The sequence below is a fragment of the Scyliorhinus torazame genome, chromosome 4 (genome assembly GCF_047496885.1).
Source record: "Scyliorhinus torazame isolate Kashiwa2021f chromosome 4, sScyTor2.1, whole genome shotgun sequence".
NCBI classification, from domain to species: domain Eukaryota; kingdom Metazoa; phylum Chordata; class Chondrichthyes; order Carcharhiniformes; family Scyliorhinidae; genus Scyliorhinus; species Scyliorhinus torazame.
This window is the reverse complement of record NC_092710.1, coordinates 39,248,885-39,269,327: the sequence shown is the minus strand read 5'-3', so window position 1 is coordinate 39,269,327 and position 20,443 is coordinate 39,248,885. Positions and strand designations below refer to the sequence as shown.

Sequence of the window (20,443 nt, the reverse complement as noted above, 5' to 3'; positions counted from 1 at the left end):
TCGCTTATATTGTAGCCCACCCGGACTCGTTCCCGACCCCAGCAGATATCTATTCGGACAGCTTGTATGTCTGCAATAGTTTGACGGAATTCCTACCCCACTGGGAAACAAGAGGAATTGTTTCCGCGGACGGTGAACCCCTACCCTCAGCCCCATTACTCTGCCATATCTTAGAGACAGCGAAGGATAGAAAATATGGAATAATTATGGTTCACCGTCATCACCGTTCCCCCCTCCCCCCCTCCCGCCCCCGCCTGTAACATTAAAGCAGATGCCCTAGCGAAGGCAGGCTCCATGCATGGTTATTTTTGGAAACCCCCCGAAAGCACCCCAGTACACGCAGTTCAGGTCTCACAGGCCAACATTCCGGATCTAGCGAAGACACAGATAGAGGACGAGAAACTCAGGGAAGTATGATAAATACAAAAACGCAATCACCACACACGACAGTGTGATTTTAAAGAATGGCATTTATATAGTTCCCAGCCAGGACAGGAACCAAATCATTTGTCAGTTCCATGGACACCAAGGTATTGAACCCACCCTAGCCCACCTCAGACCGCACTGCTGGTGGCCTGATTTAAAAGCCGATGTTACCCACTATACAGAGAATTGCGTGATCTGTGCCCAGAACAATCCGGACAGATATGCGAAAAAGGCTCAACTTAGTCATACCTGCCCCGTTAATGGACCCTGGACAAATCTCTAGATAGATTAAATAGGACCCCTACCCCCTTGCAGAAATGGTTATAAGTATGCGTTGGTGGTCATAGACACCTTCACAAAATGGGTGGATCATTTCCATCGCAAACTAATATGGCCAAGACAACGGCTAAAATATTAACACATCACATCTTTACAATATGGGGCCTCCCCCGCAGTATAGAGTCCTATCAAGGCTCCCATTTCACAGGACGTGTAATGAAAAATGTCCTCACGCTTTTCGGCATTCGACAAAAGTTTCACATTGCATACCACCCCCAGTCAAGTGGCATTGTCGAGAGGATGAATAGGACATTAAAAGCCACCCTCAGGAAAATGGTTCAGCAGAATAACAGCACCTGGGATTCAGTTCTCCCATTTGCTTTAATGTTTATAAGGAAGACGTTATCCACGTCCAGAAGATACACCCCCCACACCCTCATGACCGGACGCCCCATGAAAGGGACAGAGTATTTATTAGGACTGGATTTGGCCAGCCCCACCGTCACAGCCCTCACGCATGAAAATGTGGTTCAACAATTGATACAGAACATAAAGGCAGGACAACTCGCAGCAGCAGTGAGACTTGGAACCAGGAAGAAACAGAGCAATGCTTGTTTCAACAAAACAGTACACGCCACTGGGTTTGCAGTAGGGCACCAAGTGATGCTTTCCCTATACAACCACAGTTCATTCCTTTCCCCTAAATTCTCCGGACCGTACTCCATTTCGGACCCTCGGTATACAGAATTTCATATCCCAATGGTAAGTCTGTGTGGTTTCACATAAACCAGCTCAAGGCTCATGGCTCACAGAATAACCACACACACCACATCCTGCTCACAGCAGCAGACGAGCACGCCCCGCCCACAGATGACGTTTTCCTACCCTCCCCCACCCAGTTCAGCCCGCCCTCACACACAACTTCAACTCCACCACCAGAGGTATGACTCCGCCTCTCCCTTCCTTCAACCAGCAACGACAGTGATAGCGATCACGATGACGATAGCCACAGCACACCACGTTACGATTATCCCCCTGTACCAGGCCCCACTCCCAGTGATTCAGGGCATGATTCCACTGACCCCTTCGAGAATACATATATCAAAGCCCCTGACTCAGACCCACCGCCCGACGATTACGGATTGAAGCATAGTAGCTCCAACCTCGACACACGATTCTGGCACCGAGACAATTCATTCAGGCTCATCCGGAACAAAGAACAAAGAACAAAGAAATGTACAGCACAGGAACAGGCCCTTCGGCCCTCCAAGCCCGTGCCGACCATGCTGCCCGGCTAAACTACAATCTTCTACACTTCCTGGGTCCGTATCCCTCTATTCCCATCCTATTCATGTATTTGTCAAGATGCCCCTTAAATGTCACTATCGTTCCTGCTTCCACCACCTCCTCCGGTAGCGAGTTCCAGCCACCCACTACCCTCTGCGTAAAAAACTTGCCTCCTACATCTACTCTAAACCTTGCCCCTCTCACCTTAAACCCATGCCCCCTAGTAATTGACTCCTCTACCCTGGGGAAAAGCCTCTGACTATCCACTCTGTCTCTGCCCCTCATAATTTTGTAGACCTCTCTCAGGTCTCCCCTCAACCTCCTTCGTTCCAGTGAGAACAAACCGAGTTTATTCAACTGCTCCTCATAGGTAATGCCCTCCATACCAGGCAACATTCTGGTAAATCTCTTCTGCACCCTCTCTAAAGCCTCCACATTCTTCTGGTAGTGTGGCGACCAGAATTGAACACTATACTCCAAGTGTGGCCTAACTAAGGTTCTATATAGCTGCAACATGACTTGCCAATTCCTATACTCAATGCCCCGGCCAATGAAGGCAAGCATGCCGTATGCCTTCTTGACTACCTTCTCCACCTGTGTTGCCCCTTTCAATGACCTGTGGACCTGTACTCCTAGATCTCTTTGACTGAATGATGAGATGGACCCCAATTCGCCCCAAACAGCTTTAGCGCGGTTACTACAGACAAGAGTTTGGCAGCCGGGAGAAGATGATGACATAGAGTCTGACTCCCACCAAACAAATCCCTTTGCGACCCTGTTCACTATTGAGTAATGAGGTGTCCAGATGATGGAGAAAAAGGAACCAATGTAGAGATACAGTGTCCTTTCTGATGGAACCTGCACCACGTTGTTGTATGTTTGTTCATTAGTGTTAGTGTTAAGTGTTTTTCGTAAACTTGAAAGTTTTCACGGCCCCACGTCACCACTCCTCTGACGCCCAATGCCTGTTAGAGAAACAAGTTTGTCGCCAGACAACCGTTCAGAGGAACTAGTTTGTCGACAAACACAACTCATAGCTACTCTCCTGATTCGAGAGGAAGCCCCCACGACGACCACATTCTTACCCGTTCTTGCCGGTTACTCAGGCAGTGGAGAAACGGCACTGGTCCCCGCCCTGCCTGAGGACCCCCCTCTGGTCAGCTACGCTTGGGTAGAGCACAAACAGCATTGATCACTGTCCTACCCAGGGATTCCACCCATCTCCTACCCTCCGTGGCCCATACGCACCCCATTTTGGCACTTTCAGTTCGAAACTCTTTTGTTTGGTTTTGGCAACCCTTAGATTGCTTCCTTATGCTATTTACATCATCAAACATTAGATGGTAGATCGCACAGGCTGCGAGACAGCTCGCACTATGTCAGTATTTTTCTCGGAAGTCTTGTCCAAATATTTGTTTTTTTTTTAAAAAGAGTGAGTCACAGATGGTGACCAATTATAAAGGGAAATTGGCAACAAAGGACAGACAGACCAGGCACACGAGATCTTAAGCAAGATAGTAACAGATATTATGCTTGTGTTCACAGAACTCCAGAACCTCAGGAACCCCAGAGGAAGACAAAGAAGTAGACCGACAAAGATGAAGACAGCCTTCATGTTCACATGGATCTTAGCGGGATCCCTTCAGACGCTACCCCCTGACCCCCTACCACACAAGCCGTAAATGATTCCCACCCCTGCAATACATAGAACCCCAAGATAGCTAGCCCCGCGACAGCTAACAATACCCTGACCTGGTGTGATGAGTTTATCACCTGATACTCACGATCGCATGTAGTAGAAGCCCTCTTAGTGCTGGTGATACTTTGCAGTGTCGTGCAGATTTGTGTCAGGAAATGGCGAAAGAGAGCCTACCGCTCTCGCACCCCGATATACAGGATTAGGTCCCCTATTTTCGGATTTCACCAAACCCCGAACCCCTTGACATGAATTAAAGTGCATCCGTTTTTCTTTATGTATTCTGTTAAATAAAGAAATGTAAACCTCTGTGTCTGACTGCCAGGCCAGAGAAATTTGTGTGCTGCTATTTCGTACATTTTACATGTTGTAGATTATTTTTGATTGTTTGAATGAGGATAGTTTATTGAGAATAGTTAGAAGTTCCAGATTTTTTATTTTTCTGTAATGCATGCATTAATGTCCTAGCGCCCCATAGAGTTTTATAATAATGTATGTATTTAAAATGATTTGGGAAAATTGTGTTTCATAGGATAGGGCAGAGTAGAGCGTGATTATGGGTGCCCCGTTTGGTCAGAGGATGAAGACGATGCAGTAATGCGATCCTTCACGTTTCAAATTGATGATCACAAGGAAGGTGTGTAGCCATCTGGGATGGCCATGTCCCGATTACAAAATGGACACTTGCAAACAATGCAGGGAAAATTGGACAATACCGAAAAAGCAAGCAGGTGCAAGGTCTGTCTGTTGACTAGAGCCTTAGCTCTCAGACAGGACCGGTACTGCTAAGCCATCTACATACTAATGAGCCATCCCCGGGAACAAAAGGCAACATTTAGGTAAACAATGCTAAGCCAGACATCCCGGCGCCAGAGAAGATTAAAACAAGCAGACCAACGGCCACCTAGGACATGCCCAGCAACCAGAGAACCCACCCCTCTATTGGAGGAAAATCGAGAGGAACGATTGGGAAACGGCCCAATTAATTGGGGGCCAAGTTCAAAGCCCGCCCAAAAGCGCGCAAAGCCCTTTTTGGTTATAAAAAGGATTCCCCAAGAGAGGATCGCGCTCTTGGCCTTGGCTCACAGCGAGTAAAGACCCACCAAAGCTACTCCAGACCAAGTAAGTTCCAAGTCAATGCACGCTACGAGATAGAGGCTCTTAGTTGCTATCCTGTAAACAGCTCAACCCAGCAGCATCAGAACCGTGCAACGGCCATTGTTCCTCTGACTGGGTGGGCACCCGAAGCTAAGAATAGGCTTTTAGTAATAGTGATAGTTTAGGTTTTAGAGTTTTATGCATGAGTCGATTTGACTGTGTGTAAATAAATGAGCATTGCTTTTGAACTTACTAACTGGTGTATCGAGTCTTTGATCAGTATTCAGTTTTGAACCTTGTGGCGGTGTCGAAAGATACCTGCCGACTCTTGAGCAAACGTCATTAAACAGCCAAATTAAGAGACAACAGCAAGTTAGCAACACAACCCTCCCAGCCAGGTGCAGGTTTATGTGTGAAAATATGTTGCAGTGATAACGGAGACCTTGAGTGTATTGCATTTAGAAGATCTAGGAAGGGAAGGAAAGGTGGAATTGTTAAGGACGCATTTCAGTGCTGGAGCAAGCTGATGTCTCACAGGTCTTTAAGGGTGGAATCAATCTGTATAGAGCTAAGGGACAACATGGCGCAATGGTTCAGTATAGTCTGTCGACCACCAAGGAGTTCAAGGGGCCTAGATGAACAAATCTGCTGGGACATGGCGGCAAAATTCAAAAGAAATAGACTAGTTATAATGGGGACTTTAGTTTGCCAAATATAGACTGGGACAGTGGTAATGTAAGAGGACAGATTTCTGCATTGAGTTCGGCATAAATGCGGACAGCAGAATGTGTCCAGATCAACGGAACCGTTGGACCTGATTCCTCTACCAGCCTCCCTGAACAGGCGCCGGAATGTGGCGACTAGGGGCTTTTCACAGTAATTTCATTTGAAGCCTACTTGTGACACTAGTCGATTTAAAAAATAAAATAAAATTTGGAAAATGAGTTTTGCCACGTGGATAAAGTGTCAGAGGGGGACACAAAGGAGGCAGTGCTCATGTATCACAAGGTTTAGGATGATGATAGAAAATGGATAATAGGCAATTCAGAGAAAAATCATTAACTGGTGCAGAGCCCTCTTTTATGGGATAAAAACGGAGACTGGCCTAATTGACTGGAGTGAAATGTTGGTGGGGAAGAAAAACGTAGCTAATCAATAGACTATCTGCAAAATAGAAATGGTTGAACCTCAGTAAAGGTATATTCTCTGAAAAGGGAAGGACAGGGAAAACACATTCATGAGAAATAAAATGTCAGGAATTAAGATACCGATATGACAGGTGTTCAGAAGAAAATACAATAGGTAAAGAAGAGAAATAGGATACGAGGGCAGGTGAAAAATCAGATTAGAGAAGCAGAGGCAAAAATGAGAAACCCTAACTCTTCACATAAAGGGGAATCTTAAAGTCGTATACAGGCTATAGAATTTGTTAGGTTGACAAAAGTAGGACTTTGGACGAAACCGGTCTAAGTAAGAATTTATATATGGTGTCTGTGGACGGAGCTGCTGAACAAAGTGAAAACTTTTCACCCGGCTTTACCAAGGACATTTGTATACTTGATGCCCCAACCAAGGAAGGCAAGCATTCGATATGAGTTCTGAACTAGTTTGTCCACTTGTGTTGCCATTTTCAATAATCTGTGAACCTTTAAGCCTAGATCTCTCTGACTTTCTATATTCTGAAGAGTTTTGCCATGTACTGTATGTTTCCCCTCCATTGTACACCTACTAAAATGCATTACCTCACATTTGTCTGGATTAAACTCCATTTGCCATTTCTCTGCCCAAGTCTCCAACCTACCTATGTCCTGCTGTATCCTCTGACAATCCTCAACACTATCTGCCATCCACCAACGTTGGTGTCATCCGCGAACTTACCAATCAGACCAGCTACATTTTCCTCCAATTCGTTTATGCATACGAGAAACAGCAACGTTCTCTAAGGAACGTTACCTTCCAGAATCCTGATCAACTGTCGCTTGAAAGACTCCCACATGTCCGATTGTGACTTACCCTTCAACAGATCCCTGTGAAACACCACTAGTCACAACCTTCCATTCAGAAAGACACCCTTCTATTGCTACCCTTGCCTTCTGTGACCGAGTCAGTTCTGTATCCATCTTACCACCTCACCTCTGATCCCATGTGACTTCACCTTTTGTACCAGTCCGCAATGAGGTACAAAGTCCATGTAACCTAAATCCACCGCCCTCCCTCTCATCAATACAGGGGCTGGTTTAGCACAGGGCTAATTAGCTGGCTTTTAAAGCAGACCAAGGCAGGCCAGCAACACGCTTCAATTCCCGTACCAACCTCCCCGAACAGGCGCTGGAATGTGGCAACTAGGTGGTTTTCATAGTAACTTCATTTGAATCCTGGTTTTATCAATAAACGATTTTCATTTCATTTTCATTTTCAATACTCTTTGTCGCCTCCTCAAAAAACACGATTAAGATAGTGAGGCACGACCTCTCTTTCAGAAATCCACGCTGTCTACCGCTACTGAGTCCATTTGTTTCCAATTGGGTATAAATCCTATCCCAGAGCATTTTGTACAATAATTTACCGACTACCGACGTCAGGATCACCGGCCTATAGTTTCCTGGATTAACCCTGCTACCATTCTTAAACAGTGGCACCATAATAGTTATTCTCGAGTCCTCTGGGACATCACCTGGAGCCATTGATGATACAAATATGTCAGTCAAGGCCACAGAAACTTCTTTCTTTGCTTCCCTCAGTATTTAGGTGTAAATCACATCAGGCCCAGGAGACGTACATACCTTAATGTATTGACAACACTCAATACCTCCTCCTTTTTGATGTCAACATGATCACCTACCCAGGAATCATCTCAGAAAAAGCCCTTTTCTTTGGTGAACACTCATTTAATACTTCGCCCCGTTCCTCTGGCTCAACACATAAATTCCCCCCTCCCTCCCCCCACTGTCCTTAAGTAGTCCGATCCTTTCCCTGGCCACCCTCTTACTTTTTACATATGAATAAAATGCTTTGGGATTCATCTTAATCCTACTTGCCAACGGCATTTCGAGACCCCTTACTAGCCCTCCTAATTTTCCTGTTCCGTACCTTCCTACATTCTTTATAGTCTCCAAGGGTTTCGACTGTCGCCAGCCTTCTAGACCGGAAAAAGGCCTAATTTTCCTTTTTGACGAGGTTAACAATATCCCTCGTTATCCAAGACTCTCTTCTCTTTGCATGCGTGTCCTTTGTTCTCTAAGGAACGTGATCTTCCTGAATCCTAATCAACTATCGCTTGAAAGACCCCCACATGTCCGATGTTGATTTACCCACCAGGTCCAGTACTGACCCTTCCCGATTCGGACTATCTAAATATTGCATCAAGAATCCTTCCTGGATACATCTTACAAACCGTTCCCCACACAAGCCACCAACCCGATGTCAGTCCCAGTCAACATAGGAGAAGTTAAAATCCACGACCACAACAACCCTGTTACATTTGCAACTATCCAAAATCTCTCTACCTATTGGCAGCCTGTAATTAACCCCAACATTGCGATTGCTCCCTTCCTGTTCCTGAGCTCGATCTAGATTTCCTCATTATGTGAGCCATCCGACGTCTCCTCCCGCAGAACGACTATAATATTTTCCTCAACCAGTAAAGCTACTCTCCACCCCTTTTGCATTTTCCTCTATCTTTCCTGCCTGAAGCAAATTATACTCCAACGTTCAGCATGCCAATCCTGCCCTTCCTTTAACCACGTTTCTGTGATAGACACAACATTATAGTTCCAAGTACTAGTCGGTGATCTAAGTTCCTTTGCCTTGCATGCTATACATCTGGCGTTGAAACAAATCCACTTTAGTCTACAGCGTTTGAGCAGACAGGGTGATGTTGTTCTCTTATTTTTGTTCTCCATTCCCCCTTCCGTTATTACACCTTATAAGATAACGCTCTCGTTCCCATTCCCCTACCATACTAGATTAAATCCTCCCGAGTGACTCGAGCAAACCTCCCAGCCAGGTTATTGGTGCCCCTCAGTTTAGATGCAACCCGTCCTTCTTATACAGGTTCCACCTCCTTCAGAGGAGTGCCCAATTATCCAGAAATCTGAAACAGTCCCTCCTACACCACCAGATTAGCCACGTATTGAGCTGCATTATCCTCCCATTTCTAGCCTCAATGGAACGTACCACGGGAAGTAATCCTGAGATTACAACCCTAAAGGCCCTGCTTCTAGGCTCACTGCCTAACTCCCTGAACTATTTCTGCAGGACTGTATCGCTATTCCTGCCTATGTCATTGCTACATATGTGCACTACGACCTATGGCTGTTCACCCTATCCCTTCAGAATGCTTTCTTCCCGTTCAGCGATATCCTGGAGCCTGGCAGCATGGAGGCAAGATACCATCCTGGAATCTCTTTCACGTCCACAGAAGCGTCTATCTATACCCCTAACTATAGAGTCCCCTATAACTATGGCAGTTCCTGCACAGACGGCCTGCCCCTCCTAGCGGTCACCAATCTATCTGCCTGCACCTTGGGTCTCAGCACATCCCTAAACCTCCGCCACCTTCATGCTCCTACGTTCTTGTAGATGCTGCTCCATCCTACCCCTGCGGTCTGTGAGTGGCTGCAATTGGGTACACGTTCTGAAGATGTAGTCGGCCTAGATGTTGCAAGCACCACGGCTCTCCCACATGTCCGAAATGAGGCACTTATCCCCACTGACCGACATTTCTCCTCAAATTAAATTTTAAAGAACATTTATTGAACTCACACTTATCGCTGTAGATATCCGCGGTCTTTACATCACTTACCTGCCCAGGGTGCTCACTTGATTTCTCTCTGCAGATTAACCGTTACAAAGCAAGAAGAAAGAAAACACAATAAAAAGGGAAACAGAATCTCCCACTCTGCACGGAATTACCACACTGCTCCAAAAGCCCAACTTTCAATGGCCACTTTGGCAGGCTCACTCAGGCTGCCTCCAACTTCACGTACACACAGCTTCCATCCCATCCCATGCACAGCTTGGTGAAATGACTCCGCACCCACTCCAGTGCAATCACATCCTTGCAATAATGTGGCGGACAGAACTGCACACAGTACTCCAGCTTTGGCCTCACCAATGTTCAGAAACCTCGAACATAACTTCCCGGCTTTTGTGTTCTATGCCACGAATCATAAAGGCAAGTGTACCACATGCCTTTTTCACCACTCTATTAACCTGTCCTTCTGCCTTCAGGCATCTATTTGCAGATAAGCCAAGGTCTCTTTGTTCCGCAGTACTTCCATGTATGGTGCCATTGATTGACTATTTCCTTGTCAAATTGCTCCTTCCAAAGTCTAACATCTCACACCCTTCAGGAATAAATTCCATCTTCCACTTTTCTGCTCATTAGACCATCCCATCTATATCTTCCTGCAACCCAATAGTCTCAGCCTCACAGTTAACCACTCGGTCAACCCTTGTGTCAACCGCAAACTTACTGATGAACTCCATGAACGACTCCCAGAATCCTCCTCCGCCACCTCTGTTGGATGATCATCCATCTGTTTGTCACTGGAGGGGTTGTTCGGCTGCCTACAATACAGTCGAGATAACTGAGTTCACTTCTTCCAGAATCCTGTCCTACAACCTCTGCTGGATAATCTCCCTCCTGCTGGTCACGAGAGGGGCTTTTCGAAAGCCCACAGTACAGTCGATGTGGCTGAGTGGACTTCTCCCACAATCCTTTTCTGCCACCTCTTTCCGCATGTGCCAAAGAGCAGTGGATCAGTGCAAGTGCCCGTGGGGTAAAGCGGGAAGGATGAGAGTGAGAGCGAGACATGGTGGCTTGCAGCAAACAGCATATCAACTCCACTGACTTCAGGGCAGCACGGTGGCGCAGTGGGTTAGCCCTGCTGCCTCACGACGGCGAGGTCCCAGGTTCGATCCAGCTCTAGGTCACTGTCTGTGTGGAGTTTGCACATTCTCCCCGTGTTTGCGTGGGTTTCGCCCCCACAACCCAAAAATGTGTAGGCTAGGTGGATTGGCCACGTTACATTGCCCCTCAATTAAAAAAATGAGTTGAGTACTCTAAACATAAAAAAAAACTCCACTTGCTTCTCATCTCTGCAGAGTAGACGTAAACTCAACCCATCCACACATTTCCCTCGAGGTCTTTTTCGTGGGGGTGAGACCTTTGCCCTCCACCTTGCAGAAGGTGCAATGAAGGTCTGGAGAGCGATGATGACGTTGCTATTTTTCGGGGTCATCCCGAACAGCTTCTTGACTTAGGACTCTGTGCCCTATGGACTGTTCCCTGACGGTGATCATCACCGAGACAACAGCTGCTGTGGCGGGAGGGTGGTCAACTCGGTGTCGGATGACCTTTGGTCGGTCCGAAGGTTGTTGGTCAACCAGCGCAAAAGGATTGCTCTTAACCGAGTGCTGAAGACTGACACGTTCCAAGGTCCAGCACTAGGTGCTGAGGGATGCACGAAAGCTTCAGGCAGCAGACGTGCGATGGGAATATGTTGCTTCCTAAGACCTTTCCGCCAAAGTGAATTGAGGGTGGGGTGGGCGGTGTTGTACCCCCTCGAACTCTTTGACCTTCATGGTATGTGGACAGTTTGTACACAACACAATTCAATTGATGTACCTCAGAATGTCATATGACCTATGCAGACAACTTCAACACCATTGCATCATTTGTCATATCCATTTTGTAATTTCTGTATTTTTTTACAGTACTGAAAGACCTGAGAGACCAACACGAACTCTGCACAAAACTTAAATATTATTTTCCTTTGTGTGGTGGGCATTTGACAAGTTTGGAACGTTTCTTCCAGATATTGTGCAGATGAAGTATAGTTTTACGGAAAACGTTGCTCATAATAAACTGAATAAAACAACATAATTCATGTGATAATATTCTGTGGATACTTTAAGCTTCATATAATAACAAACCACACAATAAAACAGGTGAAAATTCTCTAATTAATCTAGTGTGAATTGTTTCTGGTTCTGTTTCATTTGTTTCGTTTTTTCAGATACTTTAGTCTGTCTGGATTATTTTCGAATTCCACCGCCTTCCTGCCCTCTCTTTTTCACTTCCTTTCTCGCTCTGCCTCTCTGACTCTCTCCGTTTCCCTCTCTGACTCACAGTTACAGACAAAGTCCGATTACGGGGGGCTCAGCTTCACGGGACAGGGATATTCGAGGGAGGGTCTCTGACTTTTCCACGTGCTAAACAGATGCACCACAACATGGACGTGTGCAATTTCAAGAAGGAGTTAGATATTGCACATAGGGCTGAAGGCATCGAGGGATATAGGGGAGGTGGGATCAGAGTGTTACAATTGATAATTAGCCATGATCATAATGAATGGCGGGGCAGGCTCACAGCGTGGAATGACCTCCCCCTGCATATCATTTCTCAATACACATCAGAGAAAGACATTGAAACAAGGAAAAGCTTTGCACAACGTAGAACACAATTGTGTAAACGCCACGTCTCTGATTGTGACTGATGTTCGTTCTGTGTCTCTTATTGTCCATGTGTGTGTCTTTTCGTTATCTAGGCGAGGCCTGACTCAGCTCAGATGGCCTCAGTCAGATGGTTTACGATGCAGAGCGAGGCCAGCTTGTGATCAGTTCCCTTTCTAACTGAGCAATTCATGAAGGTCTTCTCAGCCTTACCGATGTCACTTCGAGATTGCACACCCCTCAAAGGGGACAGACGATTGGGGCTATGGGGAACTTTAGCGATTTTACCTTTATTACGGGGCTGGGAATCTGAGTGCAGGGACACAGCGCACAGCGGGTGTCCTGGTGACTCTGGTGCAGCGAGCAGGCATGCAGCATCATGCGCCGGCGAACGGGCCTCGGCTTCCCTATTCGGACCCAGGAACTCCATAGTTCTAATGTGCAACTCACTAGAACCTCTCTGAGGGAGAATATATATGTGAAAGAGAGCTTGAGAGGGGTGGGGGGGGGGGGGGGGGGGAGATAAATTGTGTGAGGCGGTGAGATTGTGTCTGGGAGTGAGCGTGAGAAGGAGAGCATGAGAGACGTTGGGGTAGAAAGTGTGGGGTGTAGAGAGTGGCGAGGGGATAGAGTGTTCAAAAAAGTGTAGATACTGCAGATAGATGGAAAGCGTTGACTATTGGAGAGTTTGAGGGCAAAGCATGACGCACGTGCAGTGGGAGGAAGGGAGAGTGTGGTGGAGAAGAGAGAGATTCGGATGCTGGAGGGAGTGAGTGTGAGCTGGAGTTTGAACGGGTCAAAGATGGAGTGAGGGAGAGAGAATGAGACGGGATATAAATTCAAAGACGGAGAGAGGGGGAGAGAGAGAGACACATACACACACAAGGAGTGAGACACCGAGGGAGAGGGAGAGAGAGAGTGACACCGAAAGAGGAAGATTGCGACACACAAAGAGAGAAAGAGATATAGAGTGAGAGAAAGAGAGAGAGAGTGACAGACGCACACACACACACACACATGCACACAGACGCAATGCGTGTTACAATTCTGGAATTGTGCAGGAAAAAACTTGAATTGTATGTCCCCGAATTGATGTTATCACGATTGCCCAATTGAATCGCAGGGCTAAATATATTCTGCACCAACAGGGAACTAACTCTACCCGGAACGAACTGTCTCGTCAAATTCCCTGAGGTGACCTCGGAGCGAACAAATATACGTGGGTTTTATTGCAGTTCAATAGAAGAAGGTTTTGTGCTGCTTGGAGGGACAGACTTATTCACAGAGAAAATGCTTGAAACATTTAACAGTGTGAAGGAAATATATTATTTGACTCTGGCGATCATTGGTGTACCCGGTAGGTGAATATAAACATTGAGTGTGTGTAAAGCTGTGTGTTTTTGATTTCACTCTGCTAGTCAATGTGACGAGTGGCAGAGCTACACAAACCCCGGATCCGTGGTAGCATTTTCTGCAGTCAAATACTTTGAATTATACAAACATTCATTATGTTGCTTCATCTACCAAGGGGGTGGAGGCTATCCAGGCCTTGGCGACGGACAAGGAAATTCTTCACCAGCAGGGTTCAATATTGATAAGGAGGGAAGTGTTCAATAGTCTGACGATACTTTAAGTTGATAATGGACTGCAACAGGAGGAGAGACTCCCAAGGACATTGAAGGAGGTGAGATTGGAAATTGCAAGCATAAACTTCCAATGGATTCTAGGTTCAACGAATGTGCCAGAAGAATGGACCATTGAAAATATTACGCCTTTGATCAAAAATACGTGGGAAGGATATTCGCAACAATTACAGACCATTCAATGTAGCATCAGTGATAGACGACCATCTACAAAGAATTATTCGAAATCAAATTGGTAATCACGTTGAAAAATATGGGTTGATCAGGAAACGCCAGCATGGATTTCGGAATGGAAAAATCCTGCTGGATTCACTTGCTGGCCCTTTTTGACTGGTAACAGAATGTGTCAAAGAGGGTCATGCGGTTTATATTATTAACTTAATAACTTTAAAAGGGCATTCGATACTGTGATACACCACAGAATAGTGACCAAATTTGTAGCTTCAAAAACGAGAAGGCACAGAGGCAAAGCGATTTGAAAAATAGGTTAATGTGATGTGAGAGAAACAATCACGCCGTGAGTAGTTTGGGTCTGGAATGCACTGCCGAGAATGTTGGTGGAGGCAGGTTCAATCGAGGCGTTCAAGAGCGCATTAGAGGTTATTTGAATAGACACAATTCGCAGGGGCACGGGGAAGAGGGAGGGAAATTGGCGCTGAGTCACGGTGCTCGTTAGGAGATCTGATGAGAAAGATGGCCTCCTCATGCGTGGTAACAATGGTGCAGTTCTGCGATTAACCTCTGCTTACAGCCCCATACGGGTTTAAATGCCCAGGTAAACCCACGGCAGCACGGTAGCCTGGTGGATAGCACAATTGCTTCACAGCTCCAGGGTCCCAGGTTCGATTCTGGCTTGGGTCACTGTTGGTGCGGAGTCTGCACATCCTCCCCGTGTGCGCGTGGATTTCCTCCGGGTGCTCCGGTTTCTCCCCCCCCCCCCACAGTCCAAAGATGTGCAGGTTAGGTGGATTGGCCGTGATAAATTGCCCTTAGTGTCCAAAATTGCCCTTAGTGTTGGGTGGGGTTACTGGGTTATGGGGATAGGGTGGAGGTGTTGACCTTGGATTGGGTGCTCTTTCCAAGAGCCGGTGCAGACTCCTTCTGCACTGTAAATTCTATGATAATTAGTACTTGAGCAGGTGCTGTTGAATCAGACACCATTGTACAAAGCTCAATTTAATGAATATAACAGAGTGCATCTGTCGTTGCTGAATTACACTGTGTGAGTGTCCAGAATGAGTAGCACACGATAATTGTATGTCAATGAAGAATTGTGCTGAATTCAGGACAATATGTGGAATGGGAAAAGCTGGTTCTATTTTTAAATCAGTTCTTTCGGCGACTGTGTTCTCCATTCCTGCAACCTCTCTCTTGCTTTAAGATGTATTCGATTTAACATTACCAGATTGTTGTTGTTATTTGTTTGTTAGTCAACAATATTGATCCTGGTCCGTCTCCGATTGAAGTGCTGCATCAGGCACAGCTATTTAGTGACAGGTTAGCGGGAGAACAACACAGAGGAATGAATAAAGCGGGATTATTTGGTATCGGGGTATATTTGTCAAATGGATTGAACGTAGTTGGGATTAATGTGATTCAAGTATCGTAGAATCACAGAAGCCCAACGGTGCAGAAGGTCATTCTGCCCATCATGCACCGGGACTCTGAAAGAACACCATATCGAGGCTCACTCCCCCGCCCGATCCCGACGACCCTATAACCCCACCTACGAACGGTGATCTTTCTGATCATTAAGGAACAATTTAGAATGGCGCATTTTTGGACTGTGGGCGGTAACCGCAGCATCCAAGGTGAACCGATGCAGGCGCGGGGAGAACAGGGAAACACCACACAGACAGCCACACAAGGTTTCAATTGATCCCGGGTCCCCTGCTGCTGTGAGGCAGCAGTAGCGACCACCGTGCCACAATGTTCTCAACACTGAGCTGGGCTGAAAAAAAACTGATGGACAGTCAACAATTTGAATATTGGAAAATATTTGGCAATTGAACTTCAACACAGATAGAAGAAAAGTTCTACATTTGGCGAGGGAGAATAGAGGGGACGCCGATTACGTGGAAGTTGAAGTCTAGCTTTGCAATCGGAGCAAAGAGAATTCGGAATAAAAATGCATTAATTACTAAAGGTTCTGCCGCCAGAATATGTACATTGATGGATCAACTTGGTAGCGTTATAAAGTGGGCCGACATGCATACTGACAACGGCAGCAGAATTCTCCAGAACCCTGTTAAGCAATCCCGCGTCCAATGTAACAACTTAAAGTTGAGTAGTTCTGCGACATCCAGACTGAGTTTCTGGGCACATTATTTTTCGGTAAAATTCTAAAAGGATGACCTCCCATTTAAAGATATATCTATATAATCACACGTCTGGAGGGCGCCGGTATATTCTTCAGATTTGATCATAACTTAGATCTCAGCCTGATGTCATGCATAGACAATCCAGAATGGGGAAAATCAACAGAGTAAATGTTTCCCACATCAACCAACAGTGGGTTTAAAATTATACCTTACTTGAAAGAGGAGCAGTGGCTTTAAATGGGTCAGTTTACGACATAGTTTATTTGTTTTCCAGGACTGACAACGTAATGCTGAAAGCTATGATTGTGGATGTCCTTGCATGCAAATGGAGAATTAAATTAACTTGCAAATATGATAATGTATTCTCTACCTATGTATTCAGATCTGAGTATTTATGAGTTCTGGGGGCCGAGGTCGTCTCCATTTTACGACTGGACTTGGGACTCATGTCATCTGTTGCCAAAGGCAGTCATAGCACCGCGGGTATGCAATCATCTGTCAGGACATCCTCCAAAACTGAAAAACTATCAATTCAACACAGGCAAACTCGAGATCCTTGATTTCTTTCCGGCGAGGAGTGTGTAGAACTGTAGGGAGTGGTGGCGGCTGAGCTAACGGGTAATGCCAAGTTGTTCCCAGCTAGTCCACTGGCAAATTCATATTCGAGGAGACTGTAGATTTCAGAAACATAACTGGTTTCTCAGTCCTCGTACAATCCTGATTTTGAATGATGCCAGTGTGATCTTTCAAATCAAGGGCCTCCTGAAGAATATGAAATGATTGAATTTCTTAAACAAAGATGTTGAACTGGCTGGCCCTCCTGATGTAGAAAATTGATTTGGGGATATCTGTGCACCTCTGCCCCACAAGGTGCAGCGGCATCTGCCTATGTAGACGGCAGTTAGTGCCATAGCTTGTTTTGATTCGTGACACCCTCACCCTCACCCTCCCTACAACATAGCTTAGGAAAGTAGATTAAAGTGATGCAGTCTAAGGCTGAGAGGTGCGACTTTCAGAATTGAGATGAATATACATTTATTCACAAAGTGGCATTCACGTCTTTGTAAATCCCTTCCATTCGTTCAGTATTGCGTAGAATAAAGAATCCATAGATTGTTGGATACATGGAAGTGTGGGACAAAGAAATATACTTGGCCAATTAATTTGCAGTATAATCTCTGCCTTGTATCTATACTGGTTGCTATGGCTAATGGGTTAATATTTGTTGAATGCACTTCATCACACAACATACCTGTGGTTTGTGCTACAGTCCAGCCCGTCATATCTGTATCCGATAGAAAGGATACAGCAGCAGTAATTTCCATTTACAAACCTTCTGCTTCGGGAGCTTAGTTTATTGGCGATTGTGATTCTATTCATTGGATCGATTTATTGTCAGTTGTTTACATAATCTGCAAAGAGAATTTTGCATCAACAAAACTGTGCTTCTGCTTCTCGACACAGAGCACATTTCCGCTTTGCTTTGTAGCCTCCTTATGTCCTCCTCACAGGTTACTTTCCTCCCCTGCTCCTGGTGCTTGTGTCATCGAAAGATTTTGCCACCACACCTTTGTCCAAGACAAGTATAGAAATTACATATTTTGCAAAATGATTGAGAAGCCAGCATCGGTCCTGTGGGACAGTCCTGTTCCCATCCTTCCAGCGAAACATGCCTCATTTATGACTGCTCAATACCTTTCAAGACCTTATGATGTAGTTCGTTATGACCTTTGGGTTTGTCAATTCGCAGCTCCAACAATTTACTCAATACCACTTCTCCTGTCATTGTAAATTTCCTGCATTGCTCCCTCCCTCCCAGTTCCTGATAAACAGCTATTTCTGGGCTGTTACTTATAACCTCTAGAGTGAAGACAAATGCAAAATATCCGTTCACTTCACCTACCATTGCCTTAGTTTCCAATATTAATTCCACAGGCACAACGTCAATAAGCCCAATAGTCAATTTGTGAAGTCACTTTTTATTTAATTATCTAGCTAAAATATGACTCGCCATCTTCATAAGTGTTTTTCTTTAAGTTTGATACTTACAACAAAAAAAATGCACTATGAATGGTGCAGTCTCCCCTCAGAATTGCTTTTAATCGTTGGATTGCATTTATTCTGTGTATTCTTTCTGTTCCAATTAATGTCCTGGCGATTGTGATCTTGATCCGGCGAAAGTGCGGCCTCTCCACCTGCACCACTCGCTATCTCGTGGCCATGGCAACGGCGGATCTGATGGTCATTGTCACTGAGGTCTTCCTGTGGAGGGTAAGACATTATTATTTCCCACGGTCTTTCTTGGACACCACCCATGTGTGTAGAGTTAACACTTTCCTCCGCCGTGCAGCCACAGACTGCTCTGTCTGGTTCACCGTCACTTTCTCCTTTGATCGATTTGTAGCTATTTGCTGCCTCAAGCTGAGCAGAAAATATTGCACTGGGAAAACTGCGACTGTGGTTCTAGCAACAACCGGCATTCTGCTTTGTTTCAAGAATATACCGCTCTACTTTACACAGGAACCTGCGGAGGTAATCATCAACGTACCATGGGGGTGTTCTACAAAACCAAGCTATTTTACTAATCCCACATGGGTAGGATTTGACTGGTTTGACACCGCTTTAACCCCATTTGTCCCATTTGTTTTAATCCTGTTGCTTAACTCTTTGACAGTGAAGCACATTTTAGTGGCCAGTAGAGTCCGCAATGGACTTAGGGGTCAGGGTAAGGGAGAGAATCAGAGTGACCCAGAGATGGAGAGCAGAAGGAAATCGGTGATTCTACTCATCACCATATCCGGCAGCTTCATACTCCTGTGGATGATGTACGTTATACACTTCTTTTATTATAGCATTGCAGAATTAAATATGTTGAAACACCATGATGCTTTAAATATCTTCAGTCAAGTTGGAAAAATGCTGGTCAATTTAAGTTGCTGCACCAACACGTTTATTTATGGGGTGACTCAATCAATGTTCAGAAAGCAGGTCATGAATGCTTTGAAATATCCGGTTACATCAATATCTCAATTAATAAATAAGTAAATAAACCGAGAACAGTCCAGAGACGTCTTCAATTGTTTCCAGTCTGTAAATGCTATATTGATTCACAAATTCCCAAACACCACATCACAAAGTGAATCATAGGTCATGGGTTGTGGGAGCAGGCCTAAAACTCAATCTCCCCTGGCTCGATTTGTATTCATTATGGGAAGTCCAGCTATCAATGAAAGCTACCTCAAGCTACCAGTTTACTCACACGGTGAATGACTTCAGATTCAGCCAATTAGCGAACTTTGTCTCGCGTTGAAAGGTGGCCTCAGTCAATCTTGAATCTCGCACTGTGTCTCCCAGCTCTTCAATAATCACTAAACCCAATAATTTCACTGACATCCATCTCGGCCGATAAGCAAGCTACCTCCGGTGGGAGACATTCACTTCAACCAATCTGAGGCGTCATCGCCGTCCGTACATCATTACTGAAGAAGACCAACTTCATGTGTCAAGCAGGCGTTGAGGTGTGTGGGTGTGAAGGTGACTTATGACTCCTTCAAGAGTACAAGTTATAGTGCAATGGAGACAAGGGAGCGAGACTGATAGGTAGTTCGTGGCCCAGTTTTCAAGGTTTTTATGCGCCTTGTGCTTGTTTTGCACTGTCAATATCCGTTGTGCCTCCAACCGCTGTGGCATCGCTGGCATTCCGCTCCAGTGTTTGCGGTCCTGGGAAAGGGTCTCCCCTGATTTAGTATCAACTTTGTACTCCCTGAGGGATACTTTCAGGGTATACTTGAAGCGTTTCTTCTGGGCGCCCAGGGAGCGTGCTCCGGTCTGGAGTTCTATGCAGAAGATTAGCTGAGGGAATCAGTTGGCAGTCATTCTGGTGACGCAGGTCATCGCAACAATTGCTGTCATAACATTGTGAAGATGCTGATCATTCCGATTCCTCTGAGGATCTCTATCCCTGGAACCTCGTCTTGCCACACTATGTTGAGGAACTTTCCGGGGCAGCAAAGATGGAAGAGGTTGACTTTTTTGAATGTTGATATTAGACAGTCCAGGTCTCACTGATATAGAGAAGAGTAGTGAGGAAGACCGCTCGGTAGACCTTGAGCTTCAGTTTTATGTTTACCTCTCCATGTTTCCATCGTGAACAACGATAGCTTCTGAAGGACACAGTGGCCTTGGCAATTCTGGCACCGTTACCTTCATCAGCTTGAATGCATTGTGAGAAAATC

General features: G+C 45.6%; 1 protein-coding gene across 1 annotated transcript; it reads left to right on the top strand.

Moving 5' to 3' along the window:
- Positions 1 to 13,534: 13,534 nt before the first annotated feature.
- On the top strand, positions 13,535 to 19,253 carry LOC140411315 (probable G-protein coupled receptor 139). The gene is made up of 2 exons (XM_072500436.1): positions 13,535 to 13,607; positions 18,358 to 19,253. The coding sequence occupies exons 1-2, from the start codon at positions 13,535 to 13,537 to the stop codon at positions 19,251 to 19,253; spliced, it is 969 nt and encodes a 322-aa protein (XP_072356537.1).
- Positions 19,254 to 20,443: the final 1,190 nt, after the last annotated feature.

Bases quoted from the DNA above. Each gene is read 5' to 3' on its own strand.
- LOC140411315 (XM_072500436.1), top strand. From the start codon at position 13,535: ATGCTTGAAACATTTAACAGTGTGAAGGAAATATATTATTTGACTCTG. The intron at 13,608-18,357 runs GAATATAAACAT...TTCCAATTAATG, and splicing joins CATTGGTGTACCCGGTAGGT to TCCTGGCGATTGTGATCTTG.